Raw genomic sequence first — 22,446 nt, forward strand, 5'->3', positions numbered from 1 at the left:
TGGAACCTACTTTAAATATTTTTAAAAATTAAAAAAAAAATAGTGTGGTCCATGAGCCAGCATTATTAGCATCACATTTCAGCTTGTTAGAAATGCAGGATCTCAGGCCCTACCCCAGACATTTCGAATCAGAATCTGTACTTCAATAATATACTTAGGTAATTTACATATACACTAAAACTTGATAAGTGAAGCTCTAGAACATTCCTTGTCAAACCCTGTTATACATTAGAATCATCTGAGGAGCTTTAAAAAATATTGATCCTTGGAGGCACCTGGGTGGCTCAGTCAGTTAAACGTATGGCTCTTAGTTTCAGCTTGGGTCATGATCTCGGGGTCACGAGATGGAGCTTCATATCGGGCACTGTGTTCAGCATTGAATCTGCTTGAGATTCTCTCCGTCTCCCTTCCCCTTCCCCTTTGCCCCTCCCTCCCACTTTCTCTCTCTCTCTCAGATAAATAAATAAATAAAATCTTTAAAAAATATTTATGCTGGACCCCACCCTCAAAGACTTTAATTAATATTGGGTATTTCCTTAGACAATGGTATTTTTTTTAAAGTATCCCAGGTGATTTAATATCCAGCTAGGATCAAGAACCATTGATCTTTTTTTTTTCTTTAAGATTTTATTTATTTATTTGACAGAGAGAGAGACAGCCAGAGAGAGAGGGAACACAGGCAGGGGGAGTGGGAGAGGAAGAAGCGGGCTCCCAGTGGAGAAGCCTGATACGGGGCTCGATCCCAGGACTCGGGGATCATGCCCTGAGCCGAAGGCAGACGCTTAATGACTGAGCCACCCGGGTGCCCCTATTAACTTTCTAAAAAAGAAATAACACCTGAAGCAAATATGCTATATAAATGTAATTTCTTTTTTCTCCTTCTTGAATATATATAGTCATGTATAAGATAAAGACTGCATATTAGTGTGAACAATAGCATTTAAAAACTGAGGCATCCTATTTTTTAAAAGACTTTATCTTTTAGAGCAGTTTTAGGTTTAGAACAAAGTTGAGAGGAACGTATAGAGATTTCTTATATACCTCCTGCCTCCACATATGCAGAGCTTCCCTCAGTATCGGCATCACCCACCAGAATGGTATATTTTTTTTTTACCAAGGATGGGCCTACATGAACACATCATAATCACCCAAAGTTCAGTGGTTTACTTTAGGGCTCACTCTTGGTGTTGTAAATTCTGTGGGTTTGGACAAATGTGTAATGGCATATATCATTGTTATAATATCATACAGAGTATTTTCAATGCCCTAAAAATCCTCTGTTCTCAGCCTATTCATTCCGCCTCACACCCCCTGCCAAACACTGAACATTTTACTCTTTCCCTGGTTTTCCTTTTTCCAGAATGTCATGTAGTTGGAATTATACACTCATGTAGTCTTTTCAGATTGGCTTATTTCACTTAAGAATATGCATTTGAGGTTCCTTCATGTCTTTTCCTATCTTGATAGATTATTTTTTCTTAGCTCTGAGTTGCATTTCATTGTTTGAATGTACCACAGTTTATTTATCCTCACCTACTGAGCAACTTGGTGGTTTCTTCCCAGTTTGGGCACTTATGAATAGAGCTGCTAAAAACATCTGTGCACAGGTTTTCTGCAGACATAGTTTCTAATTTCTTTGAGTAAATACTACGGAGTGTGATTGCTGGGTAATATGGTAAAAATGTTATTTAGTTTTGTAAGAAACCACTTCTAAGTGCCAGTACCATTTTGCATTGCCACCAACAATGTATGAGAGTTCCTCTTGTTCCACACCGTTGCCAGCATTTGGTGTGGTCAGTATTTTGGCCATTTTAATAGGTGCACAATGGTATCTTGTTTTACTTTGCACTTCCCTGATGACATACGATGTGGAGAGTTTCTTCATAGGATTATTTGCAATCTGTTTATCTTATTTAGTGAGGTGTCTATTAAGGTCTTTGGCTCATGTTTATTTGTTTATTCATTTGTTCATTTATTATATTCTTCTTTCTTTGTTTTTATTTTATTTCCAATACAGTTAATACACAGTGTGTTATATTAGTTTCAGGTGTACGATATAGTGATTGAACACTTCCATACATCAGCCGGTGCTCATCACAACAAGTGCACTCCTTCATCCCCATCACCTATTTCACCCATCCCACCACCCACCACCCCTCTGGTAACCATCAGTTTGTTCTCTATAGTTAAAAGTGTTTCTTGTTTTGTCCCTCTCTCGCTTTTTTCCTTTGCTCGTTTGTTTTGTTTCTTAAATTCCACATATGAATGAAATCATATGATATTTGTCTTTCTCTGACTTATGTAGCTTAACATTATACTCTCTACCTCCATCCATGTCATTGCAAATGGCAAGATTTCATTCTTTTTTATCAATGAATAACATTCCATTGCATATATATACCACTTCTTTATCCATTCACCTATCATTGGACACTTGGGTTTCTTCCATAATTTGGTATTATAAATAATGCTGCTATAAACATAGGGGTGCATGTACCCATTTGAATTAGTGTTCTTGTATTTTTTGAGTAAATACCCAGTAGTGCAATTGCTAGATCATAAGGTAGTTCTGTTATTAACTTTTGAGGAAACTCCGTACTGTTTTCCACAGTGGCTGCACCAGTTTGCATTCCCACCAACAGTGCAAGAAGATTCCTTTTTTCTCCACATCCTTGCCAGTACCTGTTTTTTCTTGTATTTTTTATTTTAGCCATTTTGACAGATGTGAGGTGATATCTCATTATAGTTTTGATTTGATTTGATCCTCCTGATGATGAGTGATGTTGAGCATCTTTCCATGTGTCCATTGGCCATCTGAATGTCTCTTCAGAGAAATGTCTGTTTGTGTCTTCTGTCTTTGGCCCATCTTTTAAATTGGGCTGTTTGTTTTCTTATTGTTGAGTTTTAAATGTTCTTTGTGTATTTTGGATCACAGCCCTTTATCAGATATGTCTTTTGCAAATACTTTCTCCTACTCTGTAGCTTGTATTCTTATTCTCTAGACATTATCTTTCACAGAGCAGAAATTTTTAATTTACTTTAATTTTTAAATAATTTTTAAGTAATTTTTAATTTTAATGAATTCCAGCTTATCAATTCTTTATTTCATAGATAGTGTCTTTGATGTTGTATCTAAAAAGGCACCACCATACTGAATATCATCTAGGTTTTCTCCTATGTTAAATTCTAGGAATTTTACAGATTTGTATTTTACATTTAGGAATATGATCCATTTTCAGTTATTTTTTATGAAGGGCATAAAGTCTGTGTATAGATTCATTTTTTTTTTTTTGCATGTGGATATCCAGTTGTTCTAGCACCATTTGTTAAAAAGACTATCTTTGCTCCATTGTATTGCTTTGCTTCTTTATCAAAGATTAGTTGACTATATTTATGGGGTTTATTTCTGGAGTCTCTGTTCTATTGATCTATTTGTCTATTCTTTTACCAATATCACATTGTCTGGATTACTGTCACTTTATAGTAAGCATTGAAGTCAGGTAGTACCAGTTCTCTAACTGTTCTTCTTTTTCAGTATTATGTTGGCTATTCTGGATCATTTTCCTCTCCATACAAACTCTAGAATCAGTTTGTTGATGTCCATAAAATAACTTTCTGGGATTTTAATTAGATTGCACAGAATCCCAATCACATTGGGAAGAACTGACATCTTCACAATATGAGTCACCCTATGCATGAACATACATGTACTGTTTTTTCAGCTCCTTCATTATTTGCACTGCATTTTAAGATTAATACCCCTGCCCTTTCAGCTAGGTTACTGTAAGACATACAAGAGAGAGTATATGAAAATAACTGACCTATAGAAGATATTAATAAATTAAAAATCTGTTTTGTCTTTTTTCTCTCTTTTTATAATCTCACCATAGTCAACTACTATTTCAATAAAACAGAGTTTAAAGGTTAATGACCCATTTCTGGGGGCGCCTGGGTGGCTCAGTCGTTAAGCGTCTGCCTTCGGCTCAGGGCGTGATCCCAGAGTCCTGGGATCGAGCCCCACATCAGGCTCCTCCCCTGGGAGCCTGCTTCTTCTTCTCCCACTCCCCCTGCTGTGTTCCCTCTCTTGCTGGCTGTCTCTCTCTCTGTCAAATAAATAAATAAAATCTTTTAAAAAATGACCCATTTCTGAATATAAAAGAATTATGATCATTTGTAAGATTCTTTAACTGTTACATTGAATGAATATTCCTTGTGGGACTTAATCATAAGTATCGTAACTATTTCTGTCTTACACCATCTCTTTGAATTTATTCAGTGGGTCTAATTGTTATCCTGCTCCCGAATGAGAACACTGGTAGGCTGCTCCCCAGCTTTTCTAGTCACTTTTAGGTAACTCAAAGTCCTCTAATCAGTAACTAAAATATTTAGTCTCGTGTAATAGTGAAAGTTTCAACTTGGCTTTAACCATAAGGCTTTTTCCTCTTTTCTTGCCCAGGCCTGCTGCAGTTGAGGAAAGAGGATGTAGTTGTCTTTTTTTTCCCTCCTACCTTCAACTTCTTTTTCCAGATGCTCCATCATTGTCCTAACTCTGGTTTCTGATCCCGTCAGATTTGGAGCATAGGAAATGAAAAGAGCTAAAGGGGGTAGGGCAGGAAAGTTTTGATTTAACTAGTACTATTGCAAGCTGATATCACACTCTCTAGGCTTAATAAGAATTTGAATTTACTCATTCTTCCCTAGAGGGTCTCTCACCAACACTCTCTTCTGCCTTATTATTTACTCCTCCTCATCCCCTCCTCCCCATAGGCATTCAGCTATAGTGACAGATTCTTTCTGCTGAGTCTTGTCTCTGCTGCTTGGCAGCCTCTTGGACAGGATCAAAGATAAGCCTACATTCCACATTCTTTTTCTCTCTGGGTCTCTGTCTGTCTCTCTCTCCTGTGGCCCATATATGATTCACAGAAAATACACATACTCTCCCTGCCTTCATAAATACTAGAAGAGTATGTTACCTAAGCAGCAATCTCAGCCATCAGCAGCTGGGCAGACTTTGTGTTTCTCAGGCAGAAATCATACCCCAGTCCATTTCAGGAAGCATATCAAGCCCTTCTGATGCCCTTGGAGCTCTGCTTGCTTGACTTGAGGGAGGGGCAGACACCCCTCTTCCCTGCCTTTGTAGGGGAGCAAGGAGACTTGGGACTCACATTATAGCTTTCTCTGAAAAAATCTTGTCCAAAATATGTTTGTGTTTTCAACTTATGACTCTTTTATAGCCTTAGTATGGATGAAGAATTAGATAACTAGGTTTTTAGGGACATGGTTTGTAAATTCTGTTTGTAGTCTTACGTCCTCTTTGTAGATAAATACCTATTGGTTCTTGGTGCTTCGGCTGAAATATTTATTTTATTAATCTTCCACCTTATAAAAGAATGAGCTAATTAGCATTAATAGCAGTAAATATATTATTTCAATTATGTAAATGAATGAAATGTAGGACTCTAAACGTAGGACTCTAAATGAACAGACTATATATAACTTCAAAAAATATGAGCAAAATTTTAAAGTTCAAATGAAGATGGAAGATATTATTGATCTGCAAAGACTGAAGACATGAATTTGAAACAGAACCATTAAAATAGTCACTATTTAACAATTTCATAAGATTATCTGAATATTGATTTACCTAAAGTACAGCAAAGATAAAGAGGAAGAAACAAGGATACAGTAATTCAGAAATGCATAATGGTAAACATGTCATTTTGTGAATTTACTCTCTTGAGCTAAATGTCATAGAGCATAGAGCAAAAATGTCTTCATGACAGTAAGATCACATATGTAAAATGTAAATTTCCTGATTCACTTCTGCCATTGTACTTGTTATGTTGTTATGAAAAATATATTTCTCAACTTATTTATTGACTATTCTCCAGAAAGTGCCTAAAAAATAGAGAACTTTGGAACAGGGCCGACAGAAAGAATATTTTCATTCATGGTTAGGAAAAATGTACTTAAGAACATGGTATTAATATGTAATTATAACAATATAAGTAACATATCTAATAATGAAAAGATGAACTTTAATAGGGAATTTGCTTATTTGCAATTATGATTCTATTAGGGATTTTCTTCCAGTATTGTAACTCTGTAAGTTTGATTTTCTTAACTAACCATTTATTGAAAATATAGTCTATATTCCAAATGGAAACAGCTTATTTATTTCTTTCTGATAGTAAAGTAATACATGTTCCCTGGGATTCTGGTACTATTGAACATTAGACGAGCCAAATCCTGTAGTCTTATTCAGTTCTTATCGATTCTATAACATCTGGCATTATTTACCTCTTGCTCTTTTGAAATCCTTTTCAAACATGGCCCCTGTTATATTACTTTCTCCATCAGCTCTACAATCTACAAGGGCAGAGATTTTTTTCTGTTTACATCAGTCTAATTCACTGCCTAGAATAGAACCTGACATATGGAATGTACTCATTAATTAATATTTAATGTATTGATCCTTTTACGTATCTGTCTATTCCTTTTCTGATTCTTTTGTTAACCCCTCTTCCTTCTCCCAAATCTGAAAGCTGATTATTTCCCCAATGTTGACTCTTTTTCTCTCCCTATTCTTTCATTTTCGAGTCCTCATTCATTATAATCATATGACTTCTCTAAATGCCACCCACGTCTCTATCACTGACCCTGTCCTCTTTTCCAGAATCAAATCTCCAGCTTCCCTGTGACTATCTTTATATGTTTGTCCCAAAGTCACCTCAAATAAAGCATATCTAAAAGTTGTTTTTTGAGCTCTCAGTCTGTAATAGTGCTTCTCATTCTGACAACCCTTCTTTTTCTCTAGTTTTTTTTTTTTTGAGAAATAATTGACACACATCCCATTTAAGGTGTACAGCATGATGGTTTGATTTACATATATTGTGAAATAATTACCAGAGTAGCTTAATCAACATCCACCCTCCATTATCTCATATAAACACAATAAAAAGAAGAGACGGAAAAAAATTTTCCTTGTGATAAGAACTCTTTTTTTTTTTTAAGATTTTATTTATATATTTGACAGAGAGAGACAGCGAGAGAGGGAACACAGGCAAGGTGAGTGGGAGAGGGAGAAGCAGGCTTCCTGCCAAGCAGGGAGCCCGATGCGGGACTCGATCCCAGGACCCTGGGATCACGACCTGAGCAGAAGGCAGACACTTAACGGCTGAGCCACCCAGGCGCCCCCCTTGTGATAAGAACTCTTAAGATCTACTCTCTTCACAACTTTCCTAAATATCATACAGCAGTGTCAACCATAGCCATCATGTTTACATTACATGCCTGGTATTTATTCATCTTATAACTGAAAGTTTATACCTTTCAACCACCTTCTTCCAATTCTCCCAGTAGCCCCCCTCACCTGCCTGTTGCCCCTGGTAACCACAAATCTCTTTTTCTATGAGTTTAGTAGGTGCTCTTTTGTGTGTGTGTGTGTGTGTGTGTGTGTGTGTGTGTGTGTTTCTGTGTGTGTGTGTGTGTGTTTGTTTCTTTTTTTGTTTGTTTTGATTTCACAGATAAGTGAGATCATACAGTATTTATCTTTCTCTGTCTGACTTAATTTCACTTAGCATAATGCTTTCAAGGTCCACCCATGTTACAACTCTCTTTTAATCAATGGCACTATTATTTTCTCATTCTCCCTACTTCAAGTTCTAAATCTATTTTGGCAGACCTATATTATTATTTTAACCATCACCAGTACCACTAGCATTAACATCAATCATCATCAGTAATATTTATATAATGCTTTATAATCTGAAAAGCATTTTTGCATGCATAATTTTCTCTCTCGGGACTTGTCCCTACCTTTTTCCAAGAGACTAATTTTGACTATTTAAAATATTTAATTTACTATTGTACAATCAATTTAAAATTACTATCAAGATAAATGTAACTAGGAGAAGTACAGAGTGCTGTGAATTGGGATAACAGATGCCTAACTTAATTGTTTGCATATGAATGTGCTTACATGTGTGTTTGTGTGTGTATTTTGTAAGGCTGTTTGGATAGGCTTGCTGAAGTATATTACATTGAAGTAGATGCTGAAAGATATACAGGAGAGCTAGAGAAAACAGTGTGTGCAATGGCCCTGACATGGACAGGAGCATGGTATTTTTAAGAATCCAGAAGAAAGCTAATGTACCCTGAATGGAATAACAAGGGAAAGAGTGCCAGAAGATAATGCTCATGAGATAGGCAGGGTCTAGGGCCTCACCACAAACATCTATTTATACAGAAAGTATTATGCTCTATTTTATTTTATATTATTTGTCTATTTTTCACTTTTGACTTCTTTTTTTTTTTTTTTAAAGATTTTATTTATTCATTTGACAGAGAGAGAGACAGACAGCGAGAGAGGGAACACAAGCAGGGGGAGTGGGAGAGGAAGAAGCAGGCTCATAGCGGAAGAGCCTGATGTGGGGCTCGATCCCACAACGCCAGGATCACGCCCTGAGCCGAAGGCAGACGATTAACGACTGCGCCACCCAGGCGCCCCTCACTTTTGACTTCTGAAATCCTCAGTTGTGATTATTATAACCTAATCTTGTAAATAACATTAATTGGTTTATTTTCACAAAAAAATTTAATATAAAATTCAATAATCACTATATGTTCGTTATTGATGTACTCATTCTTTTGTGTTTTTTAAAATTAATTAATTTTAAAATATTTTATTTATTTATTTGATAGGGAGAATGAGAAAGAGCACTATAAGCAGGGAGAGAGGCAGAGGGAGAGGGACAAGCAGACTTCCTGCTGAGCAGGGAGCCTGACAGGGCCCCGGGCATCATGATCTGACGCTTAACTGACTGAGCCATCCAGACACCCCTCTGTTGTATTTTTAAAAAATTCGAGAATACTAAATGTCTTGTTGGAATAACATTGAATTTATGAATTTTTCCACTATTGAACCTTTCCATATTTATACATTCATTCATTTATTTAGGTTTACTTTTATATCATTTAATAAAGTTTTATAATTTTCATCACAAATGTATTACATAATTTTAAAAATTTGTTCCTAGATAACCTTATATTTTTGCTTCTAAAATAAATGGAATTTTTTTTCCTACTAGATTTTTAAATAATTTTTACTACAGCATAGGGATAGAATGGCTTTTGTATTTTGTGTCCAGCAACCTAGTAAAGATATCTAGGTAAACAATCAGATAATCTTTTAAAAATACAAACCAAAGAGGAAATAATGAAGGCAAAATCCCCATGAATTCTTTTTTTTTTTTTAATCCTCAGAGAGTGAAAGAATGGACAAATAAAGTTGGGAATATTTAGAGTAGGGGATAATCGGAAAGGAGGTGAAGTTATAGCTACTGGAATGGAACACACTTGATGAGGAGAATGGAAGGGAATTTAATGATCTTTCAGAACTTCCCCTGGAGTATTCCTCATAAAGGAAAAATACCTTGATGTGCCTCTCAAGCTGTGACAAGTGCCTTAAATTTAATTGACCACTGTCTTGCCATTCTCTGCTAGGTGACTTCTACCACCAATGCTTTTAACCTTAAGAAGTTTATCAGAAACGCAGGATGTCTTCAGTGCCTTCATCTCCTACACACAAAAAAACCTATTAACACCTTTGGATGTCTTCCCTACCCTCTTTTCTGTAGCCATCACACAGTGGAATGAGTGAATGCCACCTCACGGGTAGCATGGGCAAATAGGTCAGAATGGACTAACTGTCCTCGAGTAGTCCCTGTAAAAACAGGAACCCAGTTAACTGAACTGAACTGGAAACTCTAAGGCCAACTAGCTGGACTGGAAGCCTTGTAGGAAACACTGTCAATCTATGTCCCCAAATTATATAGGTCTCCACTCCAGAGCCCCCCAAATTGTGAAAACATGTTCTTTCCAGGAACATCATGTGCACCCTTGAGATTGTGTGTGTTGTGTCCAAACCACACATTATTTTGCTCCCCTACCAAGAACATAGTGACTTGTGCCATAGTCATGGTCGTAAGAGATCTTTGAATGTTTAAGCAAACACCACCGGTAGATGATGTAGCATGCAGATGATTTTGGGTTTGGTTTCCATGTTTATAGCATTCTGGGAAAGGCAAAACTATAGGAGTGGTTGTCAGGCGTTGGGGAAGGGGCAAAGGTGTGACTATAAAAAAAGCATCACAAAGGAGTTCATGGTGAATTACATCCGGTGTAGTTTTAGTATAAGTGAGTTTTATCGTAGTCTGTTCTTCTGAATATTACTGTAAAGTATAGCATTTATGATGAGAGAAAATGTGTGTATGTGTGTGAGGGAGATACAGAAATAGTTTCTATGATAAGTATAAATAAGCCAAAAATAATCATAACATTTAATATTATTTTTGATAATATATATACTCTTATATTTGCATATTACATAATTATGCTCCCAAATTGTACTAGACTTCATGTAATGCTAAATTTAGTTTGTCTTTTTTCTAAATTTAGTTTTAATTTCCCAAGTCTGCTCTAGATGACTGTTGTAGTTGGGGGGGGTGGCAGGGAGTGATGTCGGGTGGCAGGGGGGGTGGCAGGGAGTGATGTCGAAGTTGGTGACCAGGAAATTTTAAGCTTGAAGTCATGGTAATGCATGTTCATGTCTCTCACTTTCTATAGACACCCCGTCACAGCGAGTACAGTTTATTCTTGGAACTGAGGATGATGATGAGGAACACATTCCTCATGACCTTTTCACAGAACTGGATGAGATTTGCTGGCGTGAAGGTGAGGATGCTGAATGGCGAGAAACAGCCAGGTGAGGATTTTTGTTGAAGGGTGAAGGTATACTAAACAATGTTCATGCTATCGGAAAAGAGATTTGTAAAGCCATGATTTTGCAAACATCCATGCGTGCTGTGGATTTCTGAAATTGCTCATCTGGCCTGGGCATATCCTATAATGGGATATGGGTCAGAATGAAATCTGAAGGCAGCAATTATAGTAAACAGTGACACAGAGCCAGCAACAGCTGCAGCCTGAAAGATAAACTGTAGCATAATTTGTGTGTCATCAGGAAAACAATAGGTATCTAAAAGTAATTTATTTCTATCTTTTCAACTGTTGGCCTGTGCCCAAACTAGTGATAGTATATGATAATTGGAGTGTGCGACTTTTTTAAAGAAAGGGAAAACATTATAAGAGGCTTTAGGTATAGTCCTGGATTTATTTATGTACTATTTGGTGAAGGTAAAAATATTTTGTAATGTGTTTGTAGGCTATGTATACATTTAAACACAGTGTTTTTTCAAAATAACTTCAAAAATTACTTTTCTGTCAACTGTAATTAATATTTCTATATTGCCATATAATTGATGAATTACTATAAAACAATCATAAGCTAAATTTTGCATTTACTTTTCATTCATTCATTCATTCTTAACTTTTTGCTCATTCATTTAACAAATATTTATGGAATATCTATTATGTGCCAGGTATAAGGGATAGAGAACAACAAAAATCTTAGACCCTGCCTTTAACAATCTCACAGTTTAATGAGGGATTTAGACAAGTAAAGTTGTAAATACTGTATAATGAATGCATGAATGAATGTCCACAAGGAATTGTGGGCACACCAAGGGTTGTCCTTTAACCACTGCTTCCCAAATTTTAATGTGAATACAAATCACCTGGGGTCTTGCTGAAATGTAGACTCAGTACTCCTCAGGCATGGAATCTCAGATCCTGCATTTCTAATAAGCTTCCCAGCTGATGTCGCACCAATGTTTTTGGTTTGAGGATCCCATTTTGAGTAGCAAGGATCTAAATCAAAGGGTGAAGGAGAGGGATCAAGATAGCTTACCTGGAGGGGCACCTGGGTGGCTCAGTCAGTTAAGTGTCTGCCTTCAGGCTCCCTGCTCAGCGGGGAGTCTGCTTCTCCCTCTGCCCCTCACCCCGCTCATGTGCCTTCTCTCGCACGCTCTCTCAAATAAATAAACAAAATCTTTAAAAAAAAAAAAAGCTTTCCTAGAGGAGGTGATCTCTGAGCTGGCTCTTGAAGAGTGAGTTGGACTTAGCTAGGAAGAAAAGCAAAAAGGGCGGTATAGGAAGAGGAGGCAGGATATGCTTGAACGCGTTTGACTTTTTTGTTAGGTTCTCCCTTCCATGGTCATACAGCTCTTGTTAGAAATCCTTTCTGTTGGCCATAGTTGTTAGTGGCCGGGGGATTGAATGGCCCTCTGAAAACCACGGTACACCCCTGGGTCATATGAAACTTGTAGTTGCATTTAATCGTTGCCTTAACTCTACCCAGAGTTAGTGTGAAATTAAATGTTCAGTCATGATAGTATAAATAATACTGGGTTAGTTAATTCTTGTTTGATATATTTTAAATGGTCTTTACAGGTCCCTTTTACTTAAAAAATACTAGAAATAAATAGAAGAAAATTAAAATGGCTATTACCTAGTTCACCTCTGTTAACATTTAAAAAAATAAAATGAACTGCTAGAATTTAAAATTCCAAAAGTATAGAAAGATAAAAAAGCAAAAGTATCCTCTACTCTTGTTCACATTACCTCTCTTCAAAGGTAATCACTATTCTTGTATCTCTTCTCATAAAAATTTTAATACCTAGATCTGCATGAAAATGTATGCCCTTTTAAAATTTATACTATAGGGATTATATACAATGTTCGTGCCTCACTTTTTCATTTAATGATATATTTGGAGCATTTTCCATATTATCAATACAGATTACTCAATCTTTTTAATGATTGCATTACCTTTTACAATATGAATGAACTTTATTTAGCCACTCTTGATAGGGATTTAGGTTGTTTTACACTTTTGCTACAAACTTTGCTGCAGTGATCATTCACATGTATGTTTTGGTGTTATTTTGTAGGCATTAGGTAAGGTGAGTTTCTAACAGTGGAACTTATGTACCAATGACAGCAGGCTTTTAAATTTTGATAGATATTGCAAAATCGCCTTTATAAAATGTTTTGGTAATTCATACTTCTCTGAACAGTGTATGAGAGTGCTTATTTTCCTCAAACCCCTGCAAGACTAAATCATCAAACTTTTACGTTTTTTTTTTTTTTGCTAATTTTATAGATGAAAAATAATCTCGTTGTAATTTACATTTTTAAAATTATTGGTGAGATTGAACATCTTTTCAAAAATATGCTTTAATTTTTTTCCCTGTAAACTAAGTTGTTCATTTCCTTTACCTATTTTATGTCAAATCATTTTCTTTATTTGCCTTTTTTAGTACTTTAGTGGTATGTTATTCTGTCTGGATTCCCCTTTTTAGAAAAAAAAATCATGTAAGTCAATCACTTTCTTTCTGAAGCTATTATAATATATTAAATATAGAACCAAAGTTGAAGTAGTTTTTATATGACTTGGTAGATTTTAAGATTAAGAACCATCTATCCTGTTTTTTTCTTCCAACTGCATCAAAAACTAAATGCTTTGGACTTCTTCATGTATATAATATGATGCTCATCCTTTTTATTTGATGACAGAAAAACAATATATGGTAATCTTCTCCACCAATTAGCATTATGACTTTTGCTCTCCCATGATTAGAGTTGTTGATAGGAATTTAAAGTGCAAACCTCCCTGTTTAAGGCTGGAAGCATCTGTCTTCAACTGGTTAGAGAAGTACTAGGTATTCCTGGATGGCAGGAAGAAGGGATATCTGTTAGGTATGATGAAGTACTGGTTAGTTTGAGTCTCTATATTGCTGAAAGGTATTTTTTGGAAGCATTTCTTTTATATTCCTTTCTTCACTGTCATCCTACATGATAGAGCTGAGAAGTAAGATTGGAATGTGTATTTTGTCAGGAGTAACTCCTTTATTCTTAAAATGGCTGGTGATTTTTCATCTTCCAGATCAAATAGTGATCTGTTCCTTTTATGCAGTAACTTCCTTGTGACTTGCTCACTCTCATGAAGCTCTGTTATGGCAGAACAAGACTAGACTCTAGCCCTTCCACTTCATCAAAGTTGAGCAGGTAGGATTTTATCATGCTCTCATGGATTCACCTGAAAAACATGTTTATCCTGAACCACCGAAATGTATTGCTGTTTATTTATAAAGAAAAGTTGATCCAGTTAATTATTAGTATTCTCTAATGTTATTAAATAGGACCTGTGTTCTTAGCCATGCTTCTGGAACCCTATGCATGGTACAGCTATTTGAGGTTCAAGGAGACATCTGATGAGCAATCAAAATAGTAACAGACATTGAAGAGGAGGGTAACTGAATTTTGGCTGAGACACAATACGTCAGGGAAGAACAGAGCGTATTTATTGAGGATTTAGAAATGTAGTGAGTTTTAAGGTGGCAGAAGTAATTTGTTCTGGTTACCCTAGTTCATCTAAAAAGACTAATTTTAGTTAATTTAGGACTCCATCTGATTTTCCAAATGCAATTTGATTCTAATAAATCATTAGCATAACTATTTGAAGCATTTCTTTCTTTTGATTAGTATTCCAGGGGAGATTAATAATTTTCTACCCTAATAGTAGAAATAAAAAGGATATTTTATCAGCACATTGCACCTGTCACATATCACATCTTGAATAATTCATGCCCACTGTTGTTGCCAAGTAAAACTTAAGCAAAGTTTTAGAATTTGAAGCTAAATTTTTGAATCATAATTATTTAATAAATGTTTGTGAAAACCAGCTGTTCACTTTTAAAAACCCTAAAAGAAGCCATATGACAAGGGCTAATGAAATCAACACAATTACAATGTCCTGCTTATAAATAACATATAATGTTATTAATAGAAAAGCATGCAAAGATACCACAGCTGTGCAGTTACGAAGACAACATGTTTGACTCGCTGTGGTTGCCCTTTAAAAGTGCTTCCCACAAATGAGCTCAGGAGAGGCAAAGCAGGGGGTAGCAGTTGGCCTCTGGTACATACATGGTAGTGTCAAAAAGGATTATTGCATCAAAACAATTTTATTGATGCTGTGAAGGCATTTGATATTCAAAATTAAGAAAGGTTAAGTCATCATCAAGATTTTTGCATGAGATGTGAGATGTGAAGATAATATGGATTAAGAACAGCCAGGGGCACCTGGGTGGCTCAGTGGGTTAAGCACCTGACTTTGGCTCAGGTCATGATCTCAGGATGGAGCCCTGTGTCAGGCTCCCCTCTCAGTGGGGAGTCTGCTTGTCCCTCTGCCCCTCCCCCTGCTCCTGTGCTCACTCTCTAGCTCATAAATAAATAAATAAATAAATAAATAAATAAATAAATAAAATCTTTTTAAAAAATCTCTTTAAGAACAGCTAATATTTCTAGGTTTGGATATATTTCACTTTCCCTTTCCCCTTAAAATAGGCATTTTATGATTACATATGTTATTGTCTAGCCTCCACCCTAACCATGTCCCTCCTCCACCATCTGTAGCCTCAACTCTACCCAAAAGAGATTGTTTTCTCTTAAGAATCCATAACTTCTCCCAAGGCTATAATTTTGGATGATATTTTACTTTCTATTTGGGTGGAACTAGAGAATAAAAATTCCTAGAAAAGTTAAAAGAAATTAGTAGTAATAGAATAAACAGAAGGAGTTAATTTCTAAGGAGAACATCTATTTCTAATTTACAGAAGAATTTTATTTTGTAGATTTTTAATATGAGTATTGTAGAAGAGATTATCATCTCTTAATCCTCAAAGAATTCATGAAACACCTATTTTATGTTGTTGCTGTTTAATAGAAAGAGATTCCAATGTGTTAATCATGGATGAAAACAGATCCAGACACACTGTAGGAAAATCAAATAATCTCAGAGTTTAAATCTGCCCATTCCCCCCCCGCCAGAAAATGTCATACAATTGGCCTATAGTTTTGATTTTTTTCATTGTTCATTACATCTCATTTATGCCTGTGAGACTCTTGTTTGCTATTCGAACAAATGTCAGCTGAGTTTATTTGAAAACTGGAATAAATTACAGTACTTTAGGTCATTAACTGCAATCAGGCATTTTGCAACTGTCTATTCAGTGACTACAAATCTTTAAACAGGATTTGGTGTGTTCCCAGACCTCTTTATTTCTGTCTTTGAAATATGAAATGTAATAAAGAAGCAGAAAAGAGAGATACTTATGTATTTGTGTGTGTGTGTGTGTGTGTGTGTGTGTGTGTGTGTGTGTAGAGAGAGAGAGAGAAAGAGAGAGAGAATACATGTATAGGATAGATATATAATTTTTAATATAGTCTTTTAAAAATAATTATTTAAACAGCTCTTAATGTTTTTGGCATCATTCTGGAGTTGGCCTAAAGCACTGAATCTTGAAATGTTTAGAAACTTGGTATTTGTAACTTGTGAGTTTCTTTTTGTGGAAAGTATCTTATGCTTCTTCCTATAATATTCATAAAATCTATGGCTAAATCAAACTAACATCCATATATTTGGTTATCTTAACTACCAAACCGGAATTCCCAGAGATTCCATTCTTTTCTGAAAGACCAAGCTTCCAATCTGAAGGAAATTATGCTAAAGGAAGGAAGATACATTTAGATTTGTTTCTAAAATTTCTTTTCAGAGACATATATAGATCAATGGAGTAGAACAGAGAACTGAGAAAGACCAACCCAAGTACAGCTACCTGATTTTTGACAAAGGGCAAAAGCTATTTAGTGGAAAAAGGATTGTCTTTTCATCAATGGTACTGGAATAATTAGAGATCTATAGGTAGAAAAAATATTAATACCTCATAGTGTATACAAAATTAATTCAAAATAAGTCATAAATCTAAATGTAAAACATAAAGTCATACAAATTTGAGAGAAAAATATAGGTGAAAATCCTAGGAGGACCCAGGACCTAGATGATGAATTTTTAGACATTATATCCAAAGCACAAACCATAAAAGAAAATATTCATAAATTGGACTTCACCAAAATTAAAACCTTTGTGCTGTGAAAGACCCTGTTAAGAGGATAAGGACAAGCTATAGACAAGGAGAAAATATTTGCAAACCATATATTTGACAAAAATATTATATATAAAAGATGCAAAGAACTCCCAAATTTCAACAGTATGAAAACAAATCAATTAGAAAAATGGACAGAAGCACAGTCTGGAAGTGACACATGTAATTTCTGCTCACAATTCATTGTCCAGAACTAGTCAATAGTCATATGGTCTCACCCAGTCAAAAGGGAGCCAGGCAGTGATATCCTATTCTCTACTAGATAGAGAGGGACAACTAGCTGATGAACAGTACTAACGACAATCACATGATTTATGAAGTATTATGGCCCTATCAAGGCCTGAAAATCATTAAAAGTCACTAATGTGAAATATTCCCAACTGTATACACAAAAATATTGTATAAAATTGCCACCATTGAAAAAATGCTGTCAGTGATTTGGGGCTTAAATATGTTTTTTCAACCTTCAAGTATCTTACAAACTTATGAGAGGTATAGGTATTCCCTGTCTGTCAACTGTTGGCAGGCATAGCTGTTCTTCCCTATTGGTTTCCTTTTCATTTCCTCACAACTTTTTGCTTCCTGAACAGTGAGGATGGATACATAGCTTTCTTTATCTTTCTTGGAACTTTGCACATTAATCATTCTGATTAACCCTTTTGGTTAGTTATTTTTGGCTGATCCACTGATTCCCTAACTAGTTTCTGTTGGAGTTAGATCATTTGATTACATACAACAATAATATAGTATTTTAGAGAGAATTTGAGTGATATTGCATGGAGAGAGGAAGTTAGAGCAAAAATGACTAAGGAGAGGAGAAATGAGGAAAATGGCAGAGGGAAAGGGAAGGGAAGCAATTTAGGCTTTATTTAAGATTCATTAAAAATGGAGGAATTAAACTGGTCATCTATTAGGATTAGAGAACAAGTCCCTAAAAGAATAAGAGATATAGTGCTTGTGCCAGACCAGTGGAATTGCTGGTTTCTCTTTATTCTTTCCATTTATCTTAGTTAAACAAACTCCGATATTATTATTCATTTCACTCTAAGAAGGCAGTGTCTGTCATTTGGCGTCTTGACATCAAGGCTCTTCTGTTCTCCATCCAGGCAAAAAGGCTCAGGGATTGGAGCCTAAGCTCCATTCTTATAGGTTTCTGTAGTCTCTAGGAAATGACTGCAATCACTAGATTTCATCCAAGCAGACCTAATAAGTATTTTTCTTATAGAATAGGCCCAAAATTATACTAGCCTTCCTAAAAATCGATATTCCATTTTAAGACTTCCCACTGAAGAAAAATGACTATTCTTTCATTTTCTTTTGCATCTTTTTGAATTGCCATTTTCCTTCTATGAAGTATATTCTGTTAATTCTACAGCAGATTTGTTGTGGCCACTGAATAAACATTTATATTAAGATATTTTCTCAGAGATCAACAAACTAATAAAAATAACATTTGAGTTTTTCTTTGTCTTTACACAACTTCCAATGACAAAAAGAATGCTTGTTAAATGGAATTAAAATGAAATAAACCAAATGACTTGAGCTAGTTTTTACTTCCAAACCCATAAAACCATGAAGCAATGTGAATATCTTTCTGTTACTACTTTTTATTCTTGGGACAAAGAATCATTCATCTACAATAGAATATTCAGTGTGCTGATAATATTTATTTGTGTAGGTGGTTGAAGTTTGAAGAAGATGTGGAAGATGGAGGAGAAAGGTGGAGCAAACCCTATGTGGCTACTCTTTCATTGCACAGCTTGTTTGAGCTGAGAAGTTGTATTCTGAATGGAACTGTGTTGCTGGACATGCATGCCAACACTTTAGAAGAAATTGCAGGTATATATTTTTTTCCCTTAGTCTATTTTACTTGTATGGGTATAGCTGATTTTTGTTATTCCTTTTTCCTTATAATTCTCTGTATGTGTACCTTTGGAAAATTAATTCTTATGATCAGCATATGAGAGCTTAAAATTAACTTTCTCCTACTCCCTCGTTTAAGATAAAAGAAGTTGAAACTCAGAGAAATGTGGTCCAACTTGTCACTGGCACATCTAGAACAAGAACCTAGGTATTCTGACTCCCATTTAATATATATTGTTTTTCACTATTGTGCTTAATTAAGCTGTCACCATAAAGAAATTGAAGGAAAAACCCATAAAGCTAGAGATGGAATTTTTTAATATTCAAATGCACGAAATAATCAAATAAAAAAAATCAGTTCATAGGGAAAATGTTAATTTAGAATAAAACAGAAAGGTATGGCCATTTATTTTAAACTGAATTAAAACTCATGAGTTCCAGAGGATGCCAAGTGATGCAGTTGAGATTATCTTGTAATTTAATATTATGACTAACCCCTGAGATGAAAGATTTGTATTAGAAGTCTGTTATGTCCGTATAACACAAGGAGCTATGCTTAGGAAGCATCTTACTGTTACTCTGAAAATAGAGGAAAGAACTCCAGTATCTTTTGATCTGGAAGACAAACACATTTTAGTAAAAGCAAAATAATAGAAAAAAGAGTTTTGAAAGAGTATAAATGAAATAGTTAATGGAGATTTTAAAAATAAAAATAAAGCAACGACACAGGCGGTTTTCAAAAATTTCTAGTTTGGAAAAAAGAAAAGCAGTTCCATGTAGAATTTATTTGTAAAGTAGAAAGACTTAAGGGAAACTTTAATGTCTAAATTATATTGTAGTAATGGAAAAAAAAACCCTCCAAAACTCTGTGAATGTTTTTTTGATTCCAGAAGTGAAAGAATATTATACAAAAAAATAGACATAATTTAATCTTCCAAATAGTCTCATGAATTAAGTGTCATTCCCATTTTTCAGTAAGAAAATAGAAATTCTCCAACTTTCGGGGCCCTTGTTCCATCTAAAGGCCTCTGACTATAAGCTATGTGCTCCTTATATTACACTACAACCACTGTCTGAAGAAAGAGAATGGCTTGAAGTGGATGTTGCCCACATTTTAATGATAGTTTAATTACTTTAAAAATTATTTATTTGGTCATTGGAGCTGATAGGCATGCATACATTGCAATATGCATGAAAAGAAAAGTAAATATGGAAAGATATCTTGGCCTACAATATTAAGCAAAAACAAAATCAAAACAGAAAAAATGGGTTAGACAGACCTTCTTTTCCTTCTTTCCCAGAATTTCATACTACCCCTGTAAAGAGCTTTCCCTTTAAAATACATAACTAGAAAAAATAAAATACATAAATACATAAATAGAGCCAAAAAGACTATATGAAGTTAAATACAGTATATTTTTCAGAAAAACACAGATACAGTGATGGATAACACTAAATCAAGACTTAGAGAAAATGGTTAACTTAGGAATTAGCAAACTTCTTGTGAATGCTGGCATAGTAACTATCCAACTTAATTTCCTAGCTTTACATTATGGGGTCCTGCTGATAGCCCATAAACTTTTTTATGTTTTAATTAGGAACCAAATGACATTTTCATGGTACTTTGCAGTTTAGGAAGCTCTTTTTAGTAATTCTCTGCTATCTTTTTGATATTCAAAACAAAATTGAGGGTTAGTATTATGATTGTTTATCCTTACTTCATAAATGAAGAAATGAGATTCAGAAGGTTAAAGGTCTTGCCCAAAATAAGAAGTTTATTTATGTCAGTGATGGCATTACCTTTGAAAATGGATTAATCCAAATAACTTTTGGACTGGCTGTATCTAATGAAACTGTCAGATTCCTCAACCTGGCAAAATTAACCTCAGAAAAACCCTTCATAGTTTTACCAGGTTTTAAATGTCTTAAAGTATGTAATTTCTAATGCTTTCTTTAGAAATTTACTTCTACCAGGAAATCCTCCCATGAATTTGACAGAAACTCTGTTCATCTTATCACCTTAGTTCAGTTTTATTGTCTAAATTTATGTTTCCTTTCCCTACTGCTGCCCCCTTCCCTAAGCTCAGTTCTGTAGAATATGGGAGGGTTGTTAGCTGTGTTAATTCTTGCTCTTGAAAGCAAATTACATTTTCTGAGTCTATCCTTACAAAGGAAAGTAGTTCAATGGAAGTTTTGATACCCCAAATAGCTTTTATTCTTTCTGCTCGTCTAATTAGTCTGTATCTTTATGTCTCCAAAGTAGCTCAACTTGAATGTCCCATTTTCAGTGTAGAGCAGTCTATAAAATGCCATTCAGAAGATGTCAGTAGTTTAGAGCTAGTACCACATTAAAAATATGATTAAAAATATTTGTTGATCATTATTACCTTAAATTTCTTTTCACTCATTAATGAGATTTCCTGTCTTTGAGTAATTGTAATTTGACTCATTTAATACAAAGGTATTTATTTCTGCCCTCAATAAAATCTTATTAAGACATTTTCTCCCTAGAGTTTGTAATTATTTTCTTATTGTTTACTTATTGCTATTTTTACTTTGTGACAATTGAGCTGTATTACTAAGTGTGTAATAAGTATACTTTACATTTTCAAGGCTTCTAACTTTGTATTTTCACATTCATTATATTTTATTAGCACAGTTAACCTTATGAGATAGGGAGGAGGATATACCCCCTGTTCTATAAACACGTAAACAGAAAGTGATATGTCATAGGTGATACTTGCAGCGATGGGAATAATTTCTTTTATTAATCTATAATCGTAAGTTTTGTTTTATTCTATTTCATGATAACTTGTGACCATAGTGATTAACAAGAGGATCTGGAACTCTTCTTCACCTCATATTTTTCATGTTTTTCTATATGTTAGGCAGTTACTAGCATATTAGTCACTAGTTTCAGTTTTCCAAAAGCTGAATATAGTATTTATCTTTAAGGGCTCTAAACTCTTAAACTTTGTGAATACACAGGCTCTGCAGCATTAATATTTTCTAGACATTTTCTAACAGAGAAATATGACCCAGATATTGTTTTAGAATAATCAAGGATTTTTATATCAGTGTTCTGATATGTTTTTAATAGAGTCTGAGATAATTCTTTAAAGAGATTTTTGTAGACTTAGCAGGAGAAAATCCCATTTGTATCTGGCAGGTCTGTCAAGAATGTCTGGTATAATTAAAGTAGGATTTTCTTTTGGACAAAGTTAATTTAAAAATGTCTATTTCTCAATGTTTCAGGGAACTCAGAATAAATTTAAACTTCCTCCTTCAAAATATTATTTAACCTTTTCAAAACCAAATTTCTTCAGATATATTTTGTTACTGTGATTTATTCTGATGGAGATTAATTGTATTTAAAATGCTTCTTAATTATATTTATATAAATTACAGGCGATTTTATGGTCTTTGTCAATCTCTTTGAAATTCAGCACTGTAAAGATTAGTAATGGAAATATTCTCTTTGAAGTTTTATGCTTTAACCTAATTCTGTCAATGGGAATAAGAAATGAAAACCAAACCAAAGTTAGGACCATGGACAGATTATCAATCATAGCTCTCCACTCATTAAAACAACTTTTGTTGTGTAAAATATTCTACTGAAAGAAAAGATTGAAGTTTGCTTCACTGAGTGTAATCTGCAGATTTGGGAGTATGGGAA

The 22,446-nt window shown here is 34.7% G+C and overlaps 1 protein-coding gene across 1 annotated transcript in view; it reads left to right on the plus strand.

Annotated features, from left to right (window-relative positions):
- LOC148110745 (sodium-driven chloride bicarbonate exchanger-like) overlaps positions 1-21,829 on the plus strand; it is a gene marked incomplete at its 5' end in the record, with an annotated part of 51,475 nt that extends 29,646 nt beyond the window's left edge. The window contains 3 exons of the mRNA XM_087860741.1: positions 10,627-10,765; positions 18,586-18,746; positions 21,759-21,829. Coding sequence (XP_087716867.1) covers positions 10,627-10,765; positions 18,586-18,746; positions 21,759-21,829 — 371 coding nt within the window. The remainder of the gene's footprint in view (positions 1-10,626; positions 10,766-18,585; positions 18,747-21,758) is intronic.
- Between the last annotated feature and the right edge of the window lie 617 nt (positions 21,830-22,446).

The sequence above is a fragment of the Ursus americanus genome, chromosome 1, assembly GCF_024610735.1.
Source record: "Ursus americanus isolate L20-20 chromosome 1, mUrsAme1.1.p, whole genome shotgun sequence".
NCBI lineage: Eukaryota > Metazoa > Chordata > Mammalia > Carnivora > Ursidae > Ursus > Ursus americanus.